The sequence below is a fragment of the Mytilus trossulus genome, chromosome 2, assembly GCF_036588685.1.
Source record: "Mytilus trossulus isolate FHL-02 chromosome 2, PNRI_Mtr1.1.1.hap1, whole genome shotgun sequence".
Taxonomy (NCBI): domain Eukaryota; kingdom Metazoa; phylum Mollusca; class Bivalvia; order Mytilida; family Mytilidae; genus Mytilus; species Mytilus trossulus.
Genome location: NC_086374.1, coordinates 93,601,122 through 93,624,670, shown reverse-complemented (window position 1 = coordinate 93,624,670; position 23,549 = coordinate 93,601,122). Strand labels below are relative to the sequence as shown.

Genomic DNA, 23,549 nt, shown 5'->3' with positions numbered 1-23,549 from the left:
ATTCAACATTTGCCATGCTTGACAAGGTCAAAACATTCACCATTAGATATGCCTGACCAGGTCCATTCAACATTTGCCATGCTTGACAAGGTCAAAACATTCACCATTAGATATGCCTGACAAGGTCCATTCAACATTTGCCATGCTTGACAAGGTCAAAACATTCACCATTAGATATGCCTGCCAAGGTTCATTCAACATTTTCCATGCTTGACAAGGCCAAAACATTCACCAATAGATATGCCTGACAAGGTCCATTCAACATTTGCCATGCTTGAAAAGGTCAAAACATTCACCATTAGATATGCCTGAAAAGGTCAATTCAACATTTGCCATGCTTGACAAGGTCAAAACATTCACCATTAGATATGCCTGACCAGGTCCATTCAACATTTGCCATGCTTGACAAGATCAAAACATTAACCAATAGATATGCCTGACCAGGTCCATTCAACATTTGCCATTCTTGACAAGATCAAAACATTCACCATTAGATATGCCTGACAAGGTCCATTCAACATTTGCCATGCTTGACAAGATCAACACATTCACCATTAGATATGCCTGACAAGGTCCATTCAACATTTGCCATGCTTGACAAGATCAAAACATTCACCATTAGATATGCCTGACAAGGTCCATTCAACATTTGCCATGTTTGACAAGATCAAAACATTCACCATTAGATATGCCTGACAAGGTCCATTCAACATTTGCCATTCTTGACAAGGTCAAAACATTAACCAATAGATATGCCTGACAAGGTCCATTCAACATTTGCCATGCTTGACAAGATCAAAACATTAACCAATAGATATGCCTGACCAGGTCCATTCAACATTTGCCATTCTTGACAAGATCAAAACATTCACCATTAGATATGCCTGACAAGGTCCATTCAACATTTGCCATGCTTGACAAGATCAAAACATTAACCAATAGATATGCCTGACCAGGTCCATTCAACATTTGCCATTCTTGACAAGATCAAAACATTCACCATTAGATATGCCTGACAAGGTCCATTCAACATTTGCCATGCTTGACAAGATCAAAACATTCACCATTAGATATGCCTGACAAGGTCCATTCAACATTTGCCATTCTTGACAAGATCAAAACATTCACCATTAGATATGCCTGACAAGGTCTATTCAACATTTGCCATGCTTGACAAGATCAAAACATTCACCATTAGATATACTATACAAGGTCCATTCAATATTAGTCATCACAATGTATAGTTTGCATCGTGCATGAGGGACTAAATTTCATCTAGCTTTTCATATGATTTTCATATTTCTTTTTGATTAAAATTATTTGACAGTAAGATTTTAGATCATCTAGCATTTTATAAACATTTGCCATTGGAGCATTTTCAAAGAACAATTGCATGTCATATATGGCACAAATCACTAGGCTGTGTACTTGGTAAAAGTTTTATGTCCCCCTGTTTACTACGAATAAAGAAGATTTACATAGAATTTTTCAGACATTTTTGGTAAAATGACATTTTCATTTATATACTAGTTTACTAATGTTAGTTTTTAGTGTTTGAAATGGTTACTATATATTAAAGGGATGAGTTTTGTTACGAGGTAGATAGTCATCAATGATATTTGATGTTTCAGTCATGAAAAACAATGTTAAATTTGTTTATAAACATATCAGTATAAAAAAAAGTTCCCATTTAGTAAAAGCCATGTATAGAATTTCAAAAATTAGATTTTACCCCCTTCTCAACAACAATTTGTATATCAATTTTACACTTTTTAATATTTCTTGATAATTTTCCTTTTAAATCCTGCTTTCCTCTGTCAGATATCTTCAGATATTTTTTGTGGAATAATACTTTAAATCTTAAGAATATGTGGCAGTATTTGACGAAGAAACATCAGAAATGATTGAGATTTTTTTTCTTATATTTTGGAAGAGGTATCTTAATAACAGTCTTTTATTTTAATATGACAGTTATGACCAATGTTATAATTTTTTTAATTAATTTATAACAAAAGGATTTGTTATGTCAAATTTGAATGGTTGAATTTCAACAGCATTTACTGAAAATTGTATCTATGTAGGTAACATTTTTTTATATAAAAGATCTGAAACATGAATTCAAAATTCACTAAGAATATTTACAATTTACATGAAAATTATTAAAAATCATTATTATTTATAAAAGCAATGAATAGCAATATAATATCTCATTAAAATTTGCATTTACTATAGAATAACAAAACAAAATCCTTTCCCTTAATGGGTTTGCAAATGGAGCTCAAGGGGCTGTTATTTCCTGTGGGTTTGCAAATTAAATAGTGCTCAAGGGGCTTGTATTTCTTGTGGGTTTACTAATGAAGCTCAAGGGGCAGATATTTCTTGTGGGTTTGCTAATGAAGCTCAAGGGGCTGGTTTTTCTTGTGGGTTTGCTTATGAAGCTCAAGGGGCTGGTATTTCTTGTGGGTTTGCTAATGAAGCTCAAGGGGCTGGTATTTCTTGTGGGATTGCTAATGAAGCTCAAGGGGCTGGTATTTCTAGTGGGTTTGCTAATGAAGCTCAAGGGGCTGGTATTTCTTGTGGAATTGCTAATGAAGCTCAAGGGGCTGGTATTTCTTGTGGGTTTGCTAATGAAGCTCAAGGGGCTGGTATTTCTTGTGGGTTTGCTAATGAAGCTCAAGGGGCAGATATTTCTTGTGGGTTTGCTAATGAAGCTCAAGGGGCTTGTATTTCTTGTGGGTTTACTAATGAAGCTCAAGGGGCTGGTATTTCTTGTGGGTTTGCTAATGAAGCTCAAGGGGCTTGTATTTCTTGTGGGTTTACTAATGAAGCTCAAGGGGCTGGTATTTCTTGTGGGTTTGCTAATGGAGCTCAAGGGGCAGATATTTCTTGCGGGTTTGCTAATGAAGCTCAAGGGGCTGGTATTTCTTGTGAGTTTACTAATGAAGCTCTAGGGGCTGGTATTTCTTGTGGGATTGCTAATGAAGCTCAAGGGGTTGGTATTTCTAGTGGGTTTGTTAATGAAGCTCAATGGGCTGGTATTTCTAGTGGGTTTGCTAATGGAGCTCAATGGGCTGGTATTTCTAGTGGGTTTGCTAATGAAGCTCAAGGAGCTGGTATTTCTTATGGGTTTGCTAATGAAGCTCAAGGGGCTGGTATTTCTAGTGGGTTTGCTAATGAAGCTCAAGGGCTGGTATTTCTTGTGGGTTTGCTAATGAAGCTCAAGGGGCTGGTATTTCTTGTGGGTTTGCTAATGAAGCTCAAGGGGCTGGTATTTCTTGTGGGTTTGCTAATGAAGCTCAAGGGGCTGGTATTTCTAGTGGGTTTGCTAATGATGCTCAAGGGGCTGGTATTTCTTGTGGGTTTGTTAATGAAGCTCAAGGGGCTGGTATTTCTTGTGGGATTGCTAATGAAGCTCAAGGGGCTGGTATTTCTTGTGGGTTTGCTAATGAAGCTCAAGGGGCTGGTATTTCTAGTGGGTTTGCTAATGAAGCTCAAGGGGCTGGTATTTCTAGTGGGTTTGCTAATGAAGCTCAAGGGGCTGGTATTTCTTGTGGGTTTGTTAATGAAGCTCAAGGGGCTGGTATTTCTTGTGGGATTGCTAATGAAGCTCAATGGGCTGGTATTTCTTTTGGGATTGCTAATGAAGCTCATGGGGCTGGTATTTCTAGTGGGTTTGCTAATGAAGCTCAAGGGGTTGGTATTTCTAGTGGGTTTGCTTATGAAGCTCAAGGGGCTGGTATTTCTTGTGGGTTTGCGAATGAAGCTCAAGGGGCTGGTATTTCTAGTGGGTTTGCTAATGAAGCTCAAGGGGCTGGTATTTCTAGTGGGTTTGCCAATGAAGCTCAAGGGGCTGGTATTTCTTGTGGGTTTGTTAATGAAGCTCAAGGGGCTGGTATTTCTTGTGGGATTGCTAATGAAGCTCAATGGGCTGGTATTTCTTGTGGGATTGCTAATGAAGCTCATGGGGCTGGTATTTCTAGTGGGTTTGCTAATGAAGCTCAAGGGGTTGGTATTTCTAGTGGGTTTGCTAATGAAGCTCAAGGGGCTGGTATTTCTAGTGGGTTTGCTAATGAAGCTCAAGGGGTTGGTATTTCTAGTGGGTTTGCTAATGAAGCTCAAGGGGCTGGTATTTCTAGTGGGTTTGCTAATGAAGCTCAAGGGGTTGGTATTTCTAGTGGGTTTGCTAATGAAGCTCAAGGGGTTGGTTTTTCTAGTGGGTTTGTTAATGAAGCTCAAGGGGCTGGTATTTCTAGTGGGTTTGCTAATGAAGATCCAGGGGTTGGTATTTCTTGTGGGTTTGCTAATGAAGCTCAAGGGGCTGGTATTTCTAGTGGGTTTGCTAATGAAGCTCAAGGGGTTGGTATTTCTTGTGGGATTGCTAATGAAGCTCAAGGGGCTGGTATTTCTAGTGGGTTTGCTAATGAAGCTCAAGGGGTTGGTATTTCTTGTGGGATTGCTAATGAAGCTCAAGGGGCTGGTATTTCTTGTGGGTTTGCTAATGAAGCTCAAGAGGCTGGTATTTCTAGTGGGTTTGCTAATGAAGCTCAATGGGCTGGTATTTCTTGTGGGATTGTTAATGAAGCTCAAGGGGCTGGTATTTCTTGTGGGATTGCTAATGAAGCTCAATGGGCTGGTATTTCTTGTGGGATTGCTAATGAAGCTCAAGGGGCTGGTATTTCTTGTGGGATTGCTTATGAAGCTCAATGGGCTGGTATTTCTAGTGGGTTTGCTTATGAAGCTCAATGGGCTGGTATTTCTAGTGGGTTTGCTAATGAAGCTCAAGGGGCTGGTATTTCTTGTGGGTTTGCTAATGAAGCTCAAGGGGCAGGTATTTCTAGTGGGTTTGCTAATGGAGCTCAATGGGCTGGTATTTCTAGTGGGTTTGCTAATGAAGCTCAAGGGGCTGGTATTTCTTGTGGGTTTACTAATGAAGCTCAAGGGGCTGGTATTTCTTGTGGGTTTGCTTATGAAGCTCAAGGGGCTGGTATTTCTAGTGGGTTTGCTAATGAAGCTCAAGGGGCTGGTATTTCTTGTGGGTTTGCTAATGAAGCTCAAGGGGCAGGTATTTCTAGTGGGTTTGCTAATGAAGCTCAAGGGGCTGGTATTTCTTTTTGTCAACTTGAATACTCCAAACTGTCTCTTTACTCACTGCCTTTCTCACTATATTTTCATACTTAAAAAACACCTGCTCTTAATACTTTTGTATGGCTGTAGTTGTGGTTGTTTTTGAAAAGGATATAAGAAGTAACACTGTTATCAGATGATCCAAGTCAAAATCAGTTGTTTGTAAATTGGTAAAAATCAAGTTGATTTTTTTTCAATTCTGTACAAAATTTAAATTTTATTCAGGAAAAAAAATTTAAAAAATCTTTTTCTTTGTATTAAACAAAAACTGTCAAAACCACAACTACTTCAACACTTTCTTTCTCTGTCTGCTTTGCTATTCTTTTGTCTTGGTTAACCTCTTTGTCTTTCTTTTTGCAGCACATCTATCATTTCATTTTCATGTCTTTCTTTTCGTTTCTTTGCTTCTCTTTCACTCCCAGCATGCACCTTACTACTATCGACCCATCTATCGACCCTTTGTTGAATCTTTTGGGAAACCTGGAGGTGGAGCTCCGTTAAGAACTGAATCTGGTAATATTAAAACATCAGTGATTGGAGATATGCTGATCCGGTTTCAGGAAAAAGACAGACAAGCTGTTGAGGAACGTTTCCGGTATAATGAAGATAGGGGAGAGCAAGAAAAATACCATCAAGAATTAGGTAAGAGGCTTAAATGTTTATGGTAAAATATCTTTAGTAAATAATCATCAAGTTTCAATATCACATTTACACAATATGAATGACAAACTTGATTCAGCACTTATCTGGCACCACCACCAAAAAAAATAGAATAAATATTATATACATGGATACTATAGTTTTAAAACAAACATAAATCACACATAGTTATGACCTTTAATTGAAGATGATACAAGTGCAGTGTACCAAGTGTAATTTTTTACTAAGAATTATTTGTTTGTTAAATATATGTCATGCATACGTTGACAGAGGGTAAGCAGGTGCAAGAATTTAGCAAGTGAAATTGTTTTCTTTATGCAATTTTTATTGTGGTACTTTAAGTTTGGTCATAGTAAATTAATACAATTTAAAAAGTTGATGGAAAACTGATCAAGAATGTATTGTAACAAAAACATTTTTATGAAAATTGTTTGCTAGAAAAAATAAAAATAAAATCATTAAAATATCACAAAATTGTTATTTTTTAAACTATGGTTAATGCTCTTTCAGATTGACCATATGCTAAAAACATATTGATTCTAAAATCTTGTTGAAGACAAGTTGTTTTTATCATTTACCATGAAAATAGATGAAACAATGTTATTTTCCAAAAACTAAATACAAATAAAATAGTCGAAGACCAAATGTTAAACTCTTTAGATTATTTTTTTTTTTGGGGGGGGGGGTCTGGTTGCTTTCTCCTTGATATTATACTTACATAAATTATTTATTTCTATATTTTTCATTTGAAATATGACATTCTTCTTCAGCAAAACAGAAAAATGATCAAGAATTACGTCGACAAGAGGATAGATTAGATAACTTACAGAGAGAATTGGAAACGGTAAATGTAATGTATTGATTTAATGAAAAAATAGATGTGACATTTATATACACTATTAACAGCACTGATGCAGTTTTAGGACATTTCTTCACATTCTAAATGCATGGTGTGCCATCTGAGGTATGTGCTTTTTACTTTGACACTAGAAATGCTGACAACAGCAATATGTTTCTTTTTCATTGGGACTGATGCTTTTCCAAAAATGTTTAGAAAAGGTTATCAAAAGGCTGTTTTTGTTCAGATTATGGGATTGGTTGTGTTTTTTAGGATAAAGTCAATTAAAAAATGTTTGCATGGTGAGATGAAATTAAAAAAAAATAGTGTGCTGTCGTACCTCATTCCACCTTCCTTTTTTCTGTGTGCCTTTCCTACTTAATACACCAAAAATATGTCTTTTACATGAAAATTTGATTATTTCCTTGTCAAGTTATCCATTATTCTTGATACATTTTATGGCATTTTGATCAATTCAAAGGCCTTAAATAGATAAAAGCTTGAAATAAAGGATTAAAAAAAAATACTGATTATTTATTTCTTCCTAATCCATTTAAGATACACACAAACTATTTTAAAAGTTAATACTGAAAATTGTAAGTTTTTTTTATGGCATACAACCCTACCTGTTCTGTAAATGTATGTATGATTCCTTTCTAATTAGAGCACCCCCACTTGGAATAAAGGTTTAATACTTAATATATATTTAGTATACAAACATTTATAACCATGTGAAGATTTGCTTAAATCTAATATTCATATGTGCTCAAAATTGCAGATTTTCATTGAAATCAACTTATAAATGCTTTTTTTTTACAAAATTTAGTTCTAGCTAAATTATAATAAAAAGATTATATATTTTGAAACTTTTTTATAGATTTTATTCATAAAATAAAGTTAGTAGACTTCATTAATAAAAATTAGCAAATTAATTAAATTGGTTGAAAAATTGTGAAATTACGGTAATTACATTAGTTGAAAGGGGGATTATCTGAAAGATTTAATGAAAGATTAATCATGTCGGCACATGTTTTGGTATTTTATAATGTTTGTTAATAATAACAAAATATTAAAACAAATATTTAGTGTGTTTGTGTTGTTCACTTGGAGTTAGTCTTGAAAATATTTATGGGAATATTCTCTTAAAATGGAAGTAGAAACTAAGGTATTGTGTTTTATTATTGATCATTTTTTAAAGTAAATTATTGATTTATAAAAATTATTACTATTTCTGTTACATGTATATGAATTTAAAAAAAATAATGTTAATGTGCTGCCATTGAATGTAATATCAACAAAAAAGGATTGGTTGGTATTTTTTTATACTATCCCTTTTTAAATATTCAGTAAAAAAAGAAATAATTTTAATATTGTTTTATGTTGCATGATACTATCTGGTAACTATCCCCTTTTTTGACCTTTGGATTGACTTAACATCTTTAGATAGAAATATTATTTTATACAGTCTTTCATTCAAATTAAATTTTATGATAAAAATAAAAATGGTTATGGAAAATTTTGTCCATATTCACTAGAAATTGAAACAGTTATTTGTTTTAATATATATTTCTTGATTAAGCCAATAAGTCCTTATTTTCAACCTTGGATTTGATTATTACACTAAAATAAAAATGGCTACTTGTAAATATTTTGGCCCTGGTTCCCTTTTTCCCAAACAAATTTATAATCTTTAGTCAAGGTATCAGTTTTTTTAGGTATTGTTGAAGACTTTACAGTAAACGTTAGAAGAAGAACAGCAATACATTATCTGTTGCTTTGACAAATGTTTATCTTTTGGCATATGTTGAAACACAACAATCTAAAATTGTTTTACATCAATACTAAAGGCAAAAGATATATATTTTTACAAATATAAAGATATGATCACTCAATTGTAAAAATAAATAAAACAATAGACAAGAAAAATGCATATAAAATTTGAATGACAGTAATTCTCAATGAACATGTAAAAAATGTATAACGTTTTATTTATTTTCTAGTTGAAAACTGACCAGTTTGGAAAACCTGGAGGAGGAGCTCCAAATAGAACTACTTCAGGTACAGACATTTTTTGCATATTTGTTTCTTTGACTTTAAATAAGACCAGCTTTAAGTTTTTGCGGATATTTTTTGCAACATCTAGATTTTACCATATTTACCACCACACTTTTCAGAATATTAAATGAGTACCTTGGTTTGAAAATTAAAAAAAAAAAGAATTAAAGAACCTCATTAAACTAGACGCCACCAGTGGAACTGTTCTGGCCTTCTTTCTAATATAAATCAAATCATTTATGTAATCTAAAACGTTCTATAAATATATTAGGCTTTATTAGCATTTAGTTATTAGACAAGAAAAATGCATATAGAATTTGAATGACAGTAAATCCTTTACTTATATCCGGTAAATAATGCCCCAAAAATTAGCCAATGTATTGTTAACTTTGGAACTGTTAAAACATGTCTGACTATTTATAAAATTGGGACAAGATGGGTGTTGCATAAATAAAAACTTTAAAAAAAAATTGATTGCTTTTTGTCAATCGATGTTTACCCTACATCTTATTTTCTTCCCAATTAAGTTTCTATTGGTTATTTGCCATAAATGTATTTCTGCTTTTTCATTAAAATTAATGTTGCATTTCTATTAGCTATCAAACTCTGCAATAATAATGTCTTGTACTATATACTTCCGAACAATTAGAACTATCTTTCTCTTATCGTATAACATGTTTTCTTTGAAACAGGTCTTCTCATATCTTTCTTCTTCTAAGCTTGCCTCTTTAGTCTTTTTCAGTTTTATACATTGTACTTCACATCTAACTCTATTCTGCAAACCAGAGAGCCTCTGATTAGAAACTGTTGGTCTATTGTAATAGAAAAATAATGGGTAACATTTCAGCAAGCTGGACCTCATATGAACACCAATACAATAGGTTTTTTGCTCATGACTCTTTTCAAAATTTTCTGTGTTCACAAAATATCATAAATTTTATTCTGAATTTGATATAGAAATACTAAAAATAGGGAGATAGTTATTATTATCGCTATTTTGTGCATTTTTCCTTTGATCTTTTTTGTGATAATTTATCATGCTACTCGCTTGAGATGGAAAATTATCGCTAGAAACTAAGCAGGCATGTGGCATTGCTAACGAAATTGACATGAAATTGACAACATTGTCATAGGTAAAATAGCGATAAACAGATTATCATTGGTCATCTCAACCCGAATGCCTTTCTGGCTCTCGCCGTCCCACCTCAAGCGAGAAAATCAATATCGTTGAGATGATCAACGATAATCTATAATTTTAAAAAAAATAATCTATTCATGAGATAAAACAAATTGAGGATAACACCCTTCTGGTGCACTGAGTTCATCTGTAGTTCTGTTGTAAAGTAATTTATAGCTTTTGCTATTTCTGCTTTTGTGTTTTTTCTAAAAACTTTAATGTCCATTATGTTTTTACCAGGAAAAAAACAACCAACTCCTCTGATTTTGTCCTTTATTATCTAGATATGTTTCTTTTATTCTGTACTATCATTACTAATCTCTTTTCTTGCTTTTCTCTCTTTCTTTCTCTTTCTTTCTTTCTGTAATCACAGGTAGCATTATAACTAAAAAAAAGATGTACCATTGCACAAACACGCTAGAAATGTTGAGAATACAGGCCAGAAGTAAGTCTGACAGTCCCATACTCCATAAGATAATCTGACTAGCTCTCTCGTAAATAAATTTTGAAATAAAATTGCCATTTTGATCTGAACAGGTCCTAAAATACTTATATAAAAAGTTGTTTCAATCAATTTTCAGACTTTTTCACTGTAGTAAATTCAGTACTGTTAAACCACATTACTGGCAGCCAATTAAAGATCTGTTCAGTCTATTATTTGACATCTCAGTAGTTTAGTGGTACAAATCTGTACTGTACTGTATTGACTGCCAGCAATTGTCTTAACAGAACATGTAAGGGATGACATAAAAAGTTCAATGAAGTATAAAAAACTTAATTAACATAGTTTTTTCACTGACCCCCACACACACCCTCTTAACTTAATTTGGGAAAAATTGATTGACCAATAGGGATTTATGCAAAATTGATTTTAGATTAACAAAACTTGCAGTATTGTTGACCCCCACCCCACCCCAAACTATTTGATTTAAGTTTTTTTTATCTTATCCTACATCAATCTTTTGATGTTGTCCCTAAATTGATGATAAGAAAAACAACTTAAACTCTCTAAAGCAAGACAAAGTTTTTAGAGTCAGACTTTTCTGATAATGTTAAGATCAAAATGGCTGTTCAAGACTAAAGTTCATTTACTACAAGGGTTATAAAAGAACTGTATTTCTGCTATCATTCTCTGGTGATTGTTTTGAATATCTCATTTTCTTAGTCCCTAAATTTTCAATCCTAAGTGACTTATGAATTCTAAATTTCTTCCCAAATTGGCCCGAAAAGATCATTCCAAAATACATGAACAGTTACTGAGATTAAGTCCTGGTGTTTTTCTCTTTTTTTCTCTCTCTCTGAATATATTGAAAATATGGAGATGTGGTATGATTAAAATTGAGAATGGAAATGGGAAATGTGTCAAAGAGACAACAACTTGACCGTAGAAAAAAACAACAGCAGAAGGTCACCATCAGGTCTTCAATGTAGCGAGAAATTACCGCACCGGGAGGCGTCCTTCAGCTGGCCCCTAAACTGATTGCCTACAAGAAAACTATCTACCAGAGACTAAATGAGGTTGATGTAGGGAACTAAAGGATACAAGGATTTTCTTTTTTGTTGTCTTTTTAAAAAATATATCTTTAGTTGAACTTTACTAATGTTGTCAAAAAAAAAACTCATGGTTAAATTTTAGAATTATCCAGGTTAAAAGACATGATGGTTTTTTTTTAGCTTATCACACCAAAGCATTTCTTTGTTACTGATATGTATATAATTGAATAACACATTTTTTACTAATTATTCACAGTTACCATGTTTGTCATATAATTAGAGAAAGCTGTCTTTGATTAGCACTGTACATATAACAATTTGACAGTTTTTTCCTTTCATGTAAATATAACAAATTGTTTAAAAGTAAATACATGCATTAACTTTTTGTGTTTTACATTTTCAGAATCATTCACAGAGAGAAGAGAGGTAACGTAGAACATTTCTATATATATTTTATATTTGTACTGGGTTTGATTACAAAACCTAGCCCTTATCCTGCTTGAACATGAAATAGACCCTCCTATACTTATTTTAGTTTGTCCAGTATATAGTACTTCCACTAGGTAATTGCAGCATTTTTTCCTGTGGAAAGAAAATCAGAAAACATATGGAATTGCTTTATTCTTTAATATGGAATTTAATTTCATGCATAAATTAGCTGTTAAAAATACAACTTGTACAGCATGAAAATTTAAGTTGCCTCTGCAAACAAGTGAATAATAATATTTATTAATTATATAGAAAATCAGTGGGTTATCACCCAAGATGAGTAAACCATCATCACCCCAAAAAGTAAGTTCAAGCATGTGTTTCATTAAAAATAATGAACTGAAGTAACAAATCAGCTTTCTTTATTATAAAAATTGGAACTATTGAATTATTATAAAAAAAAATATATTTAAACTGCTTATTAATATTTAGATGAAGAAAATTACAATATTCTTTTGCAAAACGAAAATGAAAGTTACATTATTAATTTTATTAATTTATAATATAAATGAATATATGGAGTTATCCTTTATTAAAAATCTTCTCTCAATTTAAAAATTCTGTTGGAATTTTAAACAACAAATTATAGCAAAAATATATATGGTAATTTAAAATGCTTGTTTAGGCATCACAGAAATCTAGTGCTGCCACCTCAAAAACCAGTGTTTCTGGTAAATTAAGCATTGTATCAACTTCTGGTGGTACTTCCTTGTCATCGGTAAGAGCATGAGATAATATCTCATACAATGCATGAGACAACTTGTGTGAATCTAATAAAGTTATAAAAAGATTAATAAAAGAATTGAATAGCTGGAAAAAAATCTTAATCTCAACAACAAAAATTTCATAATTATAACTAAACCTAAAAGCATGTTTTAAAAAATAACTGTATTTTCTTTTAATCTTAAACCTTATATTAGTTCCTACTGAAATATTTTAATGAATTGAAATCATAACAAAATGGTGCATGATAAGACAGATCAGTCAGGCCTTGGGGTCATAGAGATTTGGAAAGTGATTTTTGTATCCAGTCTCAGAATTCATCCAATCAAAACACTGGATTTGGTGTTTTTAGTACAAGTCTTGTACTCCAATTAGTAGTACTGAGTAAAGCTTTATGACCAAGTGCCCTGGTGTTAGCTAGTTTATTTTAATTCTTGCATATCAACATGTGAGAATTTTAAAAGTATATTTATTTAAACGTGTTTTCACATGATTGTTTTGTATGTTGAATATCATTATATCATCTTTCTATTTCTTTCTTTCTCTTTCTTTATTCTTTCTTTCACTCTGTCATTCAGAAGGATACATATGACCCCTGGGGAAAAGGGTACGGGAATGCAGACAGGTTGGCTGACGGAAGGGTCAAGCCACGTCCAAATGCACTAGAAAAGGACAAGAAAAAGGTGAAAAATGCACACAATTTTTTAAATGTTATAATTGGTTGGAATTTGCATGACAAAAGGGGAGGGAAAAGCTTATAATATTTTTCAGTGTCGAGTACAATTAATGCTCTGTCTGAGAAGATAATTTGCTTTATGGCAAACTCGGTGAAGAGTGTTATTTAATAAGGGTTAAAGTGGATATTCGGACATGGTGCATGCTGTCTTGATGTTTGACCATGACATAATATGTGGGGAAATAGTACATTAACATAGATTTGCATGATTTAACCTTGTATAACCATACCAATATTGTTTTTTGTTGTTTTTAACTGAGGGGAATGGATAATGAACATGATAGTACTTAAATGTGTTGTTATTAAATGTATATACATGTATATTGAATACTATTTTTCATAAATACTGGGTTTATGTTGTCACTATAAGATATAATTTTTTTACACATATAATCTATGAATGTATTGAAGAATATACTATGTATACAGGTTCACATAATGGTAACAATCCTTATATTGTTTAGTTTCATTTGACATTTTTTTTGTAACATGTTTTTATGAATTATATGTGGTTTTTTTCATACCAATATTTTGTATCAACATATTAACTAAATTCCTTGTTTTGCAGTCCAACTTTACTGGCCCTTTTATCCATAAAAGTAGCAAGCACAATGACCCAAATAGTGTAAAATCAAAGGAAAATAGGGTACCAGTAACAAATATTACACGAGATCATCGTATATCTACGGGACGTTATAGCCCTTTTGGCAAAGGTTATGGCCATCCAGAGAGGGACAGAAATGGGAATGTTAAGGGGAGGAAATCGACATTAGATACCAATAAGGTGACATATATTGTCATTGTAAACATGTTGTTGTGTACTCTGAGAATGCTAAATTTTGCACATGACTGAATTAAGATACTGCTTACAGGAGAAATATGCCTAAGCTGTTAACATATTTTTTTAACTTGGCTGAAGTATTTCTATGATAGTTGATTTAAACGATGTTGTATTTAAAAAACTTCCAGTTATAGTAAAATCAGGCTAAATTCAACTTATTTTTTTTCATAAGCTTTCAGTACTTTCTTTTGAGATAAAAACTAATCTAAATATTTTTGCTTGAAATGCTCCTTGAGGGAAACATTTCTTTAACATGAAATTGGCCCTCATTACTTGAATGAGTTATGAAAATAAGATGAAGCACAGTTTCTACCTGTTACCCGTTGTTTTGCCAATTTGTAAATTTGCACATACTTTTCTGTCTTTGTCACCCTTTAACTTGAAAAAAATATTGTCAAATACCTTTGTCCTGTTACAAAGTTATTTACTTGTGTAGATTTTCAAGCATTAGGAATTTGCAGTTTAAGAAAACAAATAACAGAGGTTGTGAATTGCTTTTACCCTGCTAAGGCAAGGTGTGTTTGAATCCAATCTTAATTGATAAGGATTGCTACTTTTTCTTGTGAATGTCAGGGTATTTTTTATTCTTCCCCCAATAAAAACTAGCCACCATGAAATAGTCAGGAGTGCTAAAAAGCAGCAATAAATGTAAGAGATTCTTCCAAAGATCTGCCAGAGCAATCTTTGCATTTGATAATGCATCATGCACATAAGTTATTCTCCTTGTACTTGCATGATTGTTCCAATTAACCCTCTGTTTCTGTCACAAAATACTTTCTTTTATGTATAACTTCAGAAAAAGAGAAAAAAACAAAACAAAAAAAAACATTTTGACATGTAAATTTGATTTTAGAATCTTATAGTTTAATACTAAGATTTCTTTGAGAAACTCATTGTTGAACACTTGTATTATTTTTTTTACAAATTTAATGAAGGATAAAAAAAAGTTGTATTATTTTTTTTACAAATTTAATGAAGGATAAAAAAAAGTAAATTTGAATATCAAGTTTGAAAACTTTTAACATTGTCTCAGATAGATTTGAGTAAGAATAGGAAAAAAACATATTTTTTTATTATACTGATATGCATAAATAATTAGTTTGATATTGTCAATGACAATCTATTGTGACTTTGATATTTTTGCTGCAAAGCAGCCGAAAGACCAAACTGATTCTAGTCCAAAAATGAGGAAAAATATAGTGCCTAATGATCATAAAGTCATCAAACGTGATAAGGCAGCTTCACCTGTAGTCAGTCTGAACCATGAAAACAAAATTGACTGGTCGAACAATTCTGGCTCTCCTCGTTGGGGATATGGCATCGGAAATCCACAGAGGAATGACGACGGAAAATTACAACCTAGATCATCTCTGCTAGAAAAGAAAAAGGTGAAATAGAGCACCATCTTCAATGTTGTTAATTGCCTGATCATAAAATTTGCCTTCATTATTAAATCATTTCCATTTAGGTTTTTTTGTCATAAAAACTACTTTTTTAAGTATTACAAGATCAAAGTGAATTAACAGTGTTTGGTTTTAACTTAAATTGTTAAGTAATTATTAACTTGTTATTTTTTTACAAATTTAAAGAAAAAATTGCTTGAAATCATAGTTATTTGTAATTCGAAATAAAAGTAGGCTATTATAGTAAAAAACCTTAAAATATACTGTGGATTCATTAATATTCGTTGGATACCAATTTTCGTGGATTTCGTGGGGACAGGGGAACCACAAATTTGAATGTTCAACGAAATACAGATTTTCTATAGGAATGTATGCAGAATTTGCCAAAACAACAAATTTACATATCCACGAATATGTGAGTTTTCATCAATCCACGAAAATTGGTTCCCACGAAAATAAATGAATCCACAGTATATAAAAATATTATTTGGATTATATAGTTTGGAGAGCTTACAGCCAGAGAAGGTACCCCAGAAACCAATATAAACAGAGACATGAGGATACCATTTCGTCCTGGTAGTCCCTGGGGTAAGGGGGTTGGTAACCAGCAGTATGACAGTGACGGAAATGTGATTGCAAAGAAATCAATGTCACTTGATAAAAATAAGGTGAAGAGCAACTTAAGTGTTGGCATGGATTGTAATTTTTGTTTTAAGTTCAAGGATTTTTAGTTTAAATTTTTTTGTTTTTCTCTGTTTATTTGTTTATTTGTTATTTTGTTATTTTGTTTTAAGTTATTTAAAGTGATTATTTTATTTCTTATCTTGAGGATGAATTCAAAATGAAATATATTTCTATTTTCTCATTTGTGTATTTTGCTGTTGCATTATGGGTTGACTCAAGAAAAGGTTTTATGCATGATGGGATAGACCTTTGCATGAATGTTTTATACACAATTTTGTGTGTTGGATTTGCACTCTGGAAAAAAAATGGAAAAAAACTTAAACCTTCAAGATTTTAATTGAAAAAAAATATCTATAACATTATGATAATTATATGTACTCATTTTCATAGATTCCCATTTATTCTTTCTTTTAGCTTTTAATTTCAAGAGAATAAATTTAAATTTACCCAGTTTGTTATCAAAATCAATTCACAAAGTAAAAGAAAGTAAAGTGTTTAGAAGAAAAAAAATCACATTCAATAATGCAGTACAATTTTCAAATAGCCAATAGATGCTAATGGTCCCAATACAGAGAGGAAAAAGGGAACTTACAATCCAACTCAAGGACTCACTGTTTCTCCAAGGAGAAACCATACTCCAGAAATAAAGCTGCATTCCAACAGACCCACTGTAAACAACAAAGAGGACTACTTTCCATATGGACAGGGTTATGGAAATCCCAAAAGGGATGACCTTGGAAATGTTCCCAGAAAAATGGCTACTCTCAATGCAAATAAGGTGACAGAATTCATGTCTGCATGGATATTTTCAGTCTTCTCTTTTACAAGTACTTTCATACTTTCTAAGTAAATATGAAGATAAAAGTTCTTTGCATGACATATTGTAATACACACAATTTTAAGAGACATCATGATAAAGTTATACTTTCATTTTTTTGCAAACTTTTTTTTAAAGATATACCGGTAATGTTAAATATTCGTTTTTATAAACAAATTTGTTGTTAAGGTTAATGTCAAAATACAAGTTCACTTTGAGAAAAACAATCGATTCAAGTTAAATAGCTTTTTATGTTTATAACAGCCTATAGGCAATTTAAAAGGACCAACAAGGTCATATGAACCATCATTACTTGTATATGGAGGTGAAACAACACCAGAAGATGGGCAAATGAGTCCTGACAGTCCTAGCCTGAACAGGGAACGAGTTCAGAGTCCATGGGGGAAAGGTTATGGTAATGCTCAGAGATCATCTGATGGCACTATACTCCGTAAATCTACAACATTGGATACCAATAAGGTTACTTTTGTGCACAGCAAAGCAACACTAAATATCACTGATGATTTGAAGAAAAATCTGTCTTTCTTTCTTTTACTATCATCTCTTTCACAAAGGTTATTTTGTAAGGCATTGATACAATATGTCACCTTATTGTATTATATGTATCAAAAGACTTACTGGAATGACTCTGCTTCATTTAATGATCTTCACAGGTCTTTTCAAAACAAGGTTACTGTAGACACATCTTCAATTGTCACTTCACTGTACATGTAATTATATTTGTTGTCTGCTCATTTAACATATAGCTCTGAGGCTGTAGGAATGATAAGATTTTCTTATTCACTCTGATTATGTGATGGCTGTCTGTGTAAATCTGTATATATTTAGTGGAATTTTTCTGATTTATTGGACAGCCTTTCTTTATCTTTATTTGAGGGGTTATATTCTTTTGTATTCTGAAGAGCCAGAAATGAATTCACTCTTTCTTTTCTGTATTATTAGGTCTTTCCACTTTTCGTGGAAAGACCTATTGTTTTTCTTCTGATTATTTTTTTTTTTTTTCTTCTGCCGTCTGAGATGCTTTTTTGTTTTACAACATATCGAATGGATGTTTGGCCAATGATGTTGTACAGTATTGGAGGTTTCAAAACTCACCCTGTGTGACCGAACACTTATTCTTATAGGAGTTATCTCCCCGCTTCCCCTTTTTCTTGTTATCGCTATATCTCAAAAACCGTATAAGATTTTTACAAACTATTTTCACCAAATTGTTCGTCTACTCTTAAGAATGATTTGTTTTACTTTGACTGGGGTGATCAGAAGACATCTTATGGAAGTTATTTCCCTTTGAAAATTTAAAATAAACAATATGTTGGGTTAATTTATACAGTATAAGTTGTAGAGGCCAACAGTCTTTTGATATGAAGTCCTTGGTCCATATAAAGGAAATTGAGGTCAAGGTCAAAGGTCAAGGTCATGTTATAAATTTTGAATTTTGCTTGTTATCGTTATTCAAAAGAAACTGTAACAGTTGATGATATGATATGTTTGCAAAATCACTGTTTACAATAAGGCGCAACTTCAACTTATTCAGTCGAAGTGTATTGGTTAACCCTTATAGGAGTTTTCTCCCCTTATGTATTTGAAATCTTTATTTCTCCACAACCATACAAGTGATTGACCTCGGACCTTCTAATTTGAGTTCACTGACCCATGACCTTGAAATTGAGGTCAAGGTCAAAGGTCAAAGTCATGTTATAAATTTTGAATTTTGCATGTTATCGTTATTTCAAAAGAAAATGTAACAGTTAATGATACGATGTGTTTGCCTAATTACTGTTTACAACAAGGGGCAACTTCAACCCATTTAAGTCGAAGTGTTTTGGTCAACCCTTATAAGGTTGTTCTCCCCTTTGTTTTTGAAATCGATATTTCTCTACAACCATACAAGTAATTGACCTGGGGTCTTCTAATTTGAGTTCACTGACCCATGACCTTGAAATAAAGGTCAAGGTCAAAGGTCAACTTGACGTTCTAGATTTTGACCTTTGCTTTAAATTTGTTTTTGTTCATTATAAAACAATCAAATCTTCTGTATATACCTATTAGTCTTATTTTTCTATATCAGTTGAGGTACCAAATTACATCAACAAGGAGTGACCCTTTCTAACTTTTTTTTCTAAATTTCATTCTAATTATTGAGGTGGAAAGACCTTCAATTGTTCTCTGAAGAATTGGTTTTTAATTTTGTTCTGGGTTGCTGGTGAACAAAATTGTTTTAGTTTTTTGTTTGGTTTATTTTTCCATTTTTAATTATTTTCAATTAGATGTGCTTTTTCATTTTTGACATTTTTGTCCGATATACTCAATATGGAAATCTGCTACAAAGCTGTAAAGGCAAAACAATTGATTTTTTTAACTAACATTTACCAGTTAATGTAAAAATTTCGCAAATAATGGAAAAATTGAAACTAGTTGTATTTTTTATTGATTATTTATTAAATTTAATAAGAAATTAAAGTTATGAGTTAAAATACTTCTTTTGCATTAAATAACACCTTGGTGTGCAGTGTATAGTTAGTATTTAGAATTTTAAAAGTTTAAGAGATTAAAATACTAGAAAACCTTTTCCAAACTTTAACAGCCAGCAGACGGCCCTAGTACAGAAAAGAAAAAGAAGCCATATGACCCAACAGCAGGAGGTATTGTCAATTCTCCAAGGAGAAAACAAACACCAGATATAAAACTAAATTTAAATAGACAGCCACCCAGTTTTGATGAAAATTATACTCCATGGGGGAGTGGAGGTGGAAATCCTGTCAGAGATGATGACGGGTATATTCAACCTAGAGGTCAAACATTGGATGCGACAAGGGTGATTACAAAATAAGCATGTTTTGAAATCCCTATATTTATTTTTTTTACACTTATTTTGATTAATTTCTGAGTTATTTGTTTGTTCCCATGACTATTCCATCTTTTAGTTTGATAGTGGGGGTATTTATTTTGAGCTACATTAGATAAGCCCCTTATTTAATTTTGGTTGACTTTTGTTTGAAAATCTTCTATTTTTGTTTGATGTTATCTTAATTAGGATAAATGCATGACATTCTTGTTGGGTTATTTCCTTATCTGTTTACTTGTATTTCTTTTTCTGTACAATCAATATTTTTTTCTTGTTTTCCTTCTATTATTTGTAAGGACTTTACAATTCTGTCAATATCAACCACAAATCTGTGTTTTAGTTGTTGTGATGGTCAGCCCACATAATTGTAACATGTTCTATGTATTCTGCTCATGTTCGTACCCATTGTTTCAGATTTTCAGATGACATCAAATGTTACTATTAATTCTGATGATTTACTTTGTTGTGGTTAAGAAATAAAGTATTCATTAAAAAATTTGAAAAGAAAAATATGTTGATCACTTAAATGGAAGTTGGAAATATCTTGGAAAAGAAAAATTAATCTGATAAGATCTTATTGATAAGCTTTAATTTCAAAACAAATCTTCAGTTGAGATATATTTTTTGAAGAGTCATAAAATTGTAAAGGATAAGTTTTAAATCAGAACATAGTTATCACTATGTGCATGTGTTGATATCATTCTTAATACCATTAGCCTGTAGACAATGGACCTACTGAGAAAAAGAAAAAGACTTACTTTGACCCATCATCAGGGAACCAACCTTCAGCCAGAGGAAGTCAAACTCCTGACATCAAGCCAAGTTTTAACGGTCAGTTACCGAGCAATGAAGGAGAGTATGATCCGTGGGGAAAAGGGGGAGGAAACCCCAATTATGATGACACAGGAAACATAAAGAAGAAAGTTTCAACCTTGGATAGTAGAAGGGTGAATACTTCACAAATGCATGAATGTCAAAATATATATCTGTAACTTATGTTTGTAATTCTAAAGGTATCTGTCTGTTTTTATTTACAAGAGTTGTGTCCCTTTTTAGCAGGTATTTCTGTGGATTTTTCATATAATTTGGAAAAAAGAGATTTGGTGTTATACATGTATTTTTTTTAAAAGTCAAAAGTTTTAAGTACTATTGTTTTTTGCATATTTTCAAAAATAAGAATTTCAGTGTCAAGAATAAATTATTTAGAAGATGGATGTTTCAAATTTATTAAAGTTCTATGAATACCTTATTATAATGAAAATAAAGATTGATAATTGCAAAATAAGGGATTGTCCTTAATTAATTTTATTAATCATTATCAAAATAATAAAAGAAAAGCCTCCAAATCAAGATTAAGCAGGAAATTGATTCTATTTTGAACTTTACATATATATTGGTATAAGTGTTTGTAAATGCATGTTTTGTGTTTACATATATGTATGTGCATGATACAAATTTTAAACCTGCAAAAATTATTAGATGAAATTTTTAGTTTAAATTTTTTTTTTACTCTTCATGTTTAAGATATTTTTATAATGTTGACCAGAAAAATAATTTTACATTACACAAGATTAAATTACTTTTTATGAAGGATTTTGTACTTTTGAATTGTAAAATTTGATTTTGATATTACAAGCCACCAGACGGTATGACTGATGAAAGTGGAAATCAACTTAGACGTCCAAAACCTATGTCAGACTTGTCCTTTATGGCAAATAGAAATAGAACACAAAACAGAACACCTGATGGGGGTAATAGAATATCAAGTGGAGGGAGAAGTTCTGACCCTTTTGGATTTGGCAAAGGGGCAGGAAATCCCAATTATGATGAAGATGGAAATGTGGTCAGACATTCAATGACCTTGAAGCTTGACCCTTCAGAGGTGACCTTGCACTATGAAATGGATGTTGATATATACCTGCACTATTTTAGAAGTGAATGTTGAATATGAATGTTGAATATGAATGTTGAATATGAATGTTGAATCCATACTTGCACTTGTCTTACTGATGGAAACGTATATGCATGAACTGTTCCTTGATATATATTATGTTTTGCAAAGGAGCATAATCATATGTTGTATAATGGCTTTTGTGACCACTTTATAGCAGCATGACAGTGAAGACACTACTATATCCCCTGAAATGCTGATTTGTTGTTGTATATAGATGTTTAAATTTTGTCATGATAAGAAAGGTGGTCTTAATATACAGGTTTTTATCAAATTTTGATAGAATGCTCATATATTTATCAATACATGTATATGCATTATATTTTTTACTTAAAAAGGTTGTAGCAATTGTTATTTTTTGTATCTCAAGTATTTATGTTACATACACAGTTATTTCCCCTAATAAGCCAGTGTTATTGTATATAATTGTATGTACCTTTTTTCAGAAAGGTCAATGTGATATGTATAAAAACAGTACATAAATACTTTAGATATTTTTATCATAATTTTAGCATGGACAACTCTATTGTTAGTTCACTTATTTTTTACAATGTAATGAATGGTCATAATACTTTAAATATTTTATTTAAACTACAAAAAGAAAATTAATATTGCATGAACTTTGTGTATTGAATGCAATGAAAGAAGGTGAATGTAATTTGATATTTTTTGTTACTATAGTTTAACATGTTTTAAAATCCTAGTTGCAAACAATTGAAATCGTTCACTATAAATATGTAGTAGAAATAAAAATGGGTGACTTTTACAATGGTTATGAAAATGATTGGGAACAGGATCATGGTCCGGGGTACGGTGAAACTGAACGCTTACGGGAAAGGAGGTATATACCTGGCTATGGTGAACATGAAAATGAAAAATATTATTTACCAAACTATAGCCAAACAGCTAGAGAGGTGAGTTCAAGTACTTATGTATTGAATATTGAGTGGGTTGGGGCATATGGTTGAAAGATATGTCAGGTGTTTGCCTATAAAACCAACCATGTAAAAGTTTTCTTGAAAATTATCATGTTTTTATTTTATTTTGAAAAATTGATAACCTTTGAAAATAAGTAAATAAATATAACGTACTACGAAGGTATCTGGTGTGTTATGTACAAGCATTTGGGGGTTTGTGGTAATAGATTATATTTGACTAGTTACAAGACGGTATCTAAAATTTTGGAGTGTTTTGCTCTAAAATTTACATATTTTAATGTTGTTTTATTTTTTTGCTCTGATATTCTCAGAATTTATAAGGTTGAAATTTTTCAAAATAGCAATGAAAGATTTTTTAGATTTTTGACTGGCCCTCATGTTTATTTATTTTCTTCTTATACAAATATATATAGAAGCACTTCTGATTTATTTATCAATACCCTATATTTTTCATAGAATCTCCCAAGGTCTATGGGAGGTGAACTTGTAGATTAATATCTGTTTTATAATCTACTATTGCTATTTCCATGGTTTTTTGGTGGTAATGTCTGGAAAACTAATGTTCCAGACATATAACAATAATGAAGAGCTGAAAAAAAATATCTGTTTTGTGGCAGTATGATTTCATTCTGTTTTACTTTTCTATAAGTTCAGGTTCAAACTTGACCTTAATCTTTCAACTTTTTCTCTTTAATTTCAAGTTCTTCAAAACAATCAACTGATTCTTTCTTCATTTTTTCTTCTTCTTGAAAT

General features: G+C 31.8%; 1 protein-coding gene across 1 annotated transcript in view; it reads left to right on the top strand.

The window, feature by feature from the left end:
- Window positions 1-23,549, top strand: part of LOC134708400 (uncharacterized) — a 77,069-nt gene that overhangs the window by 34,520 nt on the left and 19,000 nt on the right. Inside the window, exons 12-25 of the mRNA XM_063568898.1 lie at window positions 5,685-5,766; window positions 6,555-6,628; window positions 8,623-8,680; window positions 10,228-10,299; window positions 11,752-11,774; window positions 13,139-13,243; window positions 13,865-14,080; window positions 15,292-15,525; window positions 16,041-16,208; window positions 16,769-17,002; window positions 17,306-17,521; window positions 19,647-19,877; window positions 20,624-20,854; window positions 21,544-21,789. Coding sequence (XP_063424968.1) covers window positions 5,685-5,766; window positions 6,555-6,628; window positions 8,623-8,680; window positions 10,228-10,299; window positions 11,752-11,774; window positions 13,139-13,243; window positions 13,865-14,080; window positions 15,292-15,525; window positions 16,041-16,208; window positions 16,769-17,002; window positions 17,306-17,521; window positions 19,647-19,877; window positions 20,624-20,854; window positions 21,544-21,789 — 2,190 coding nt within the window. The remainder of the gene's footprint in view (window positions 1-5,684; window positions 5,767-6,554; window positions 6,629-8,622; window positions 8,681-10,227; window positions 10,300-11,751; window positions 11,775-13,138; window positions 13,244-13,864; window positions 14,081-15,291; window positions 15,526-16,040; window positions 16,209-16,768; window positions 17,003-17,305; window positions 17,522-19,646; window positions 19,878-20,623; window positions 20,855-21,543; window positions 21,790-23,549) is intronic.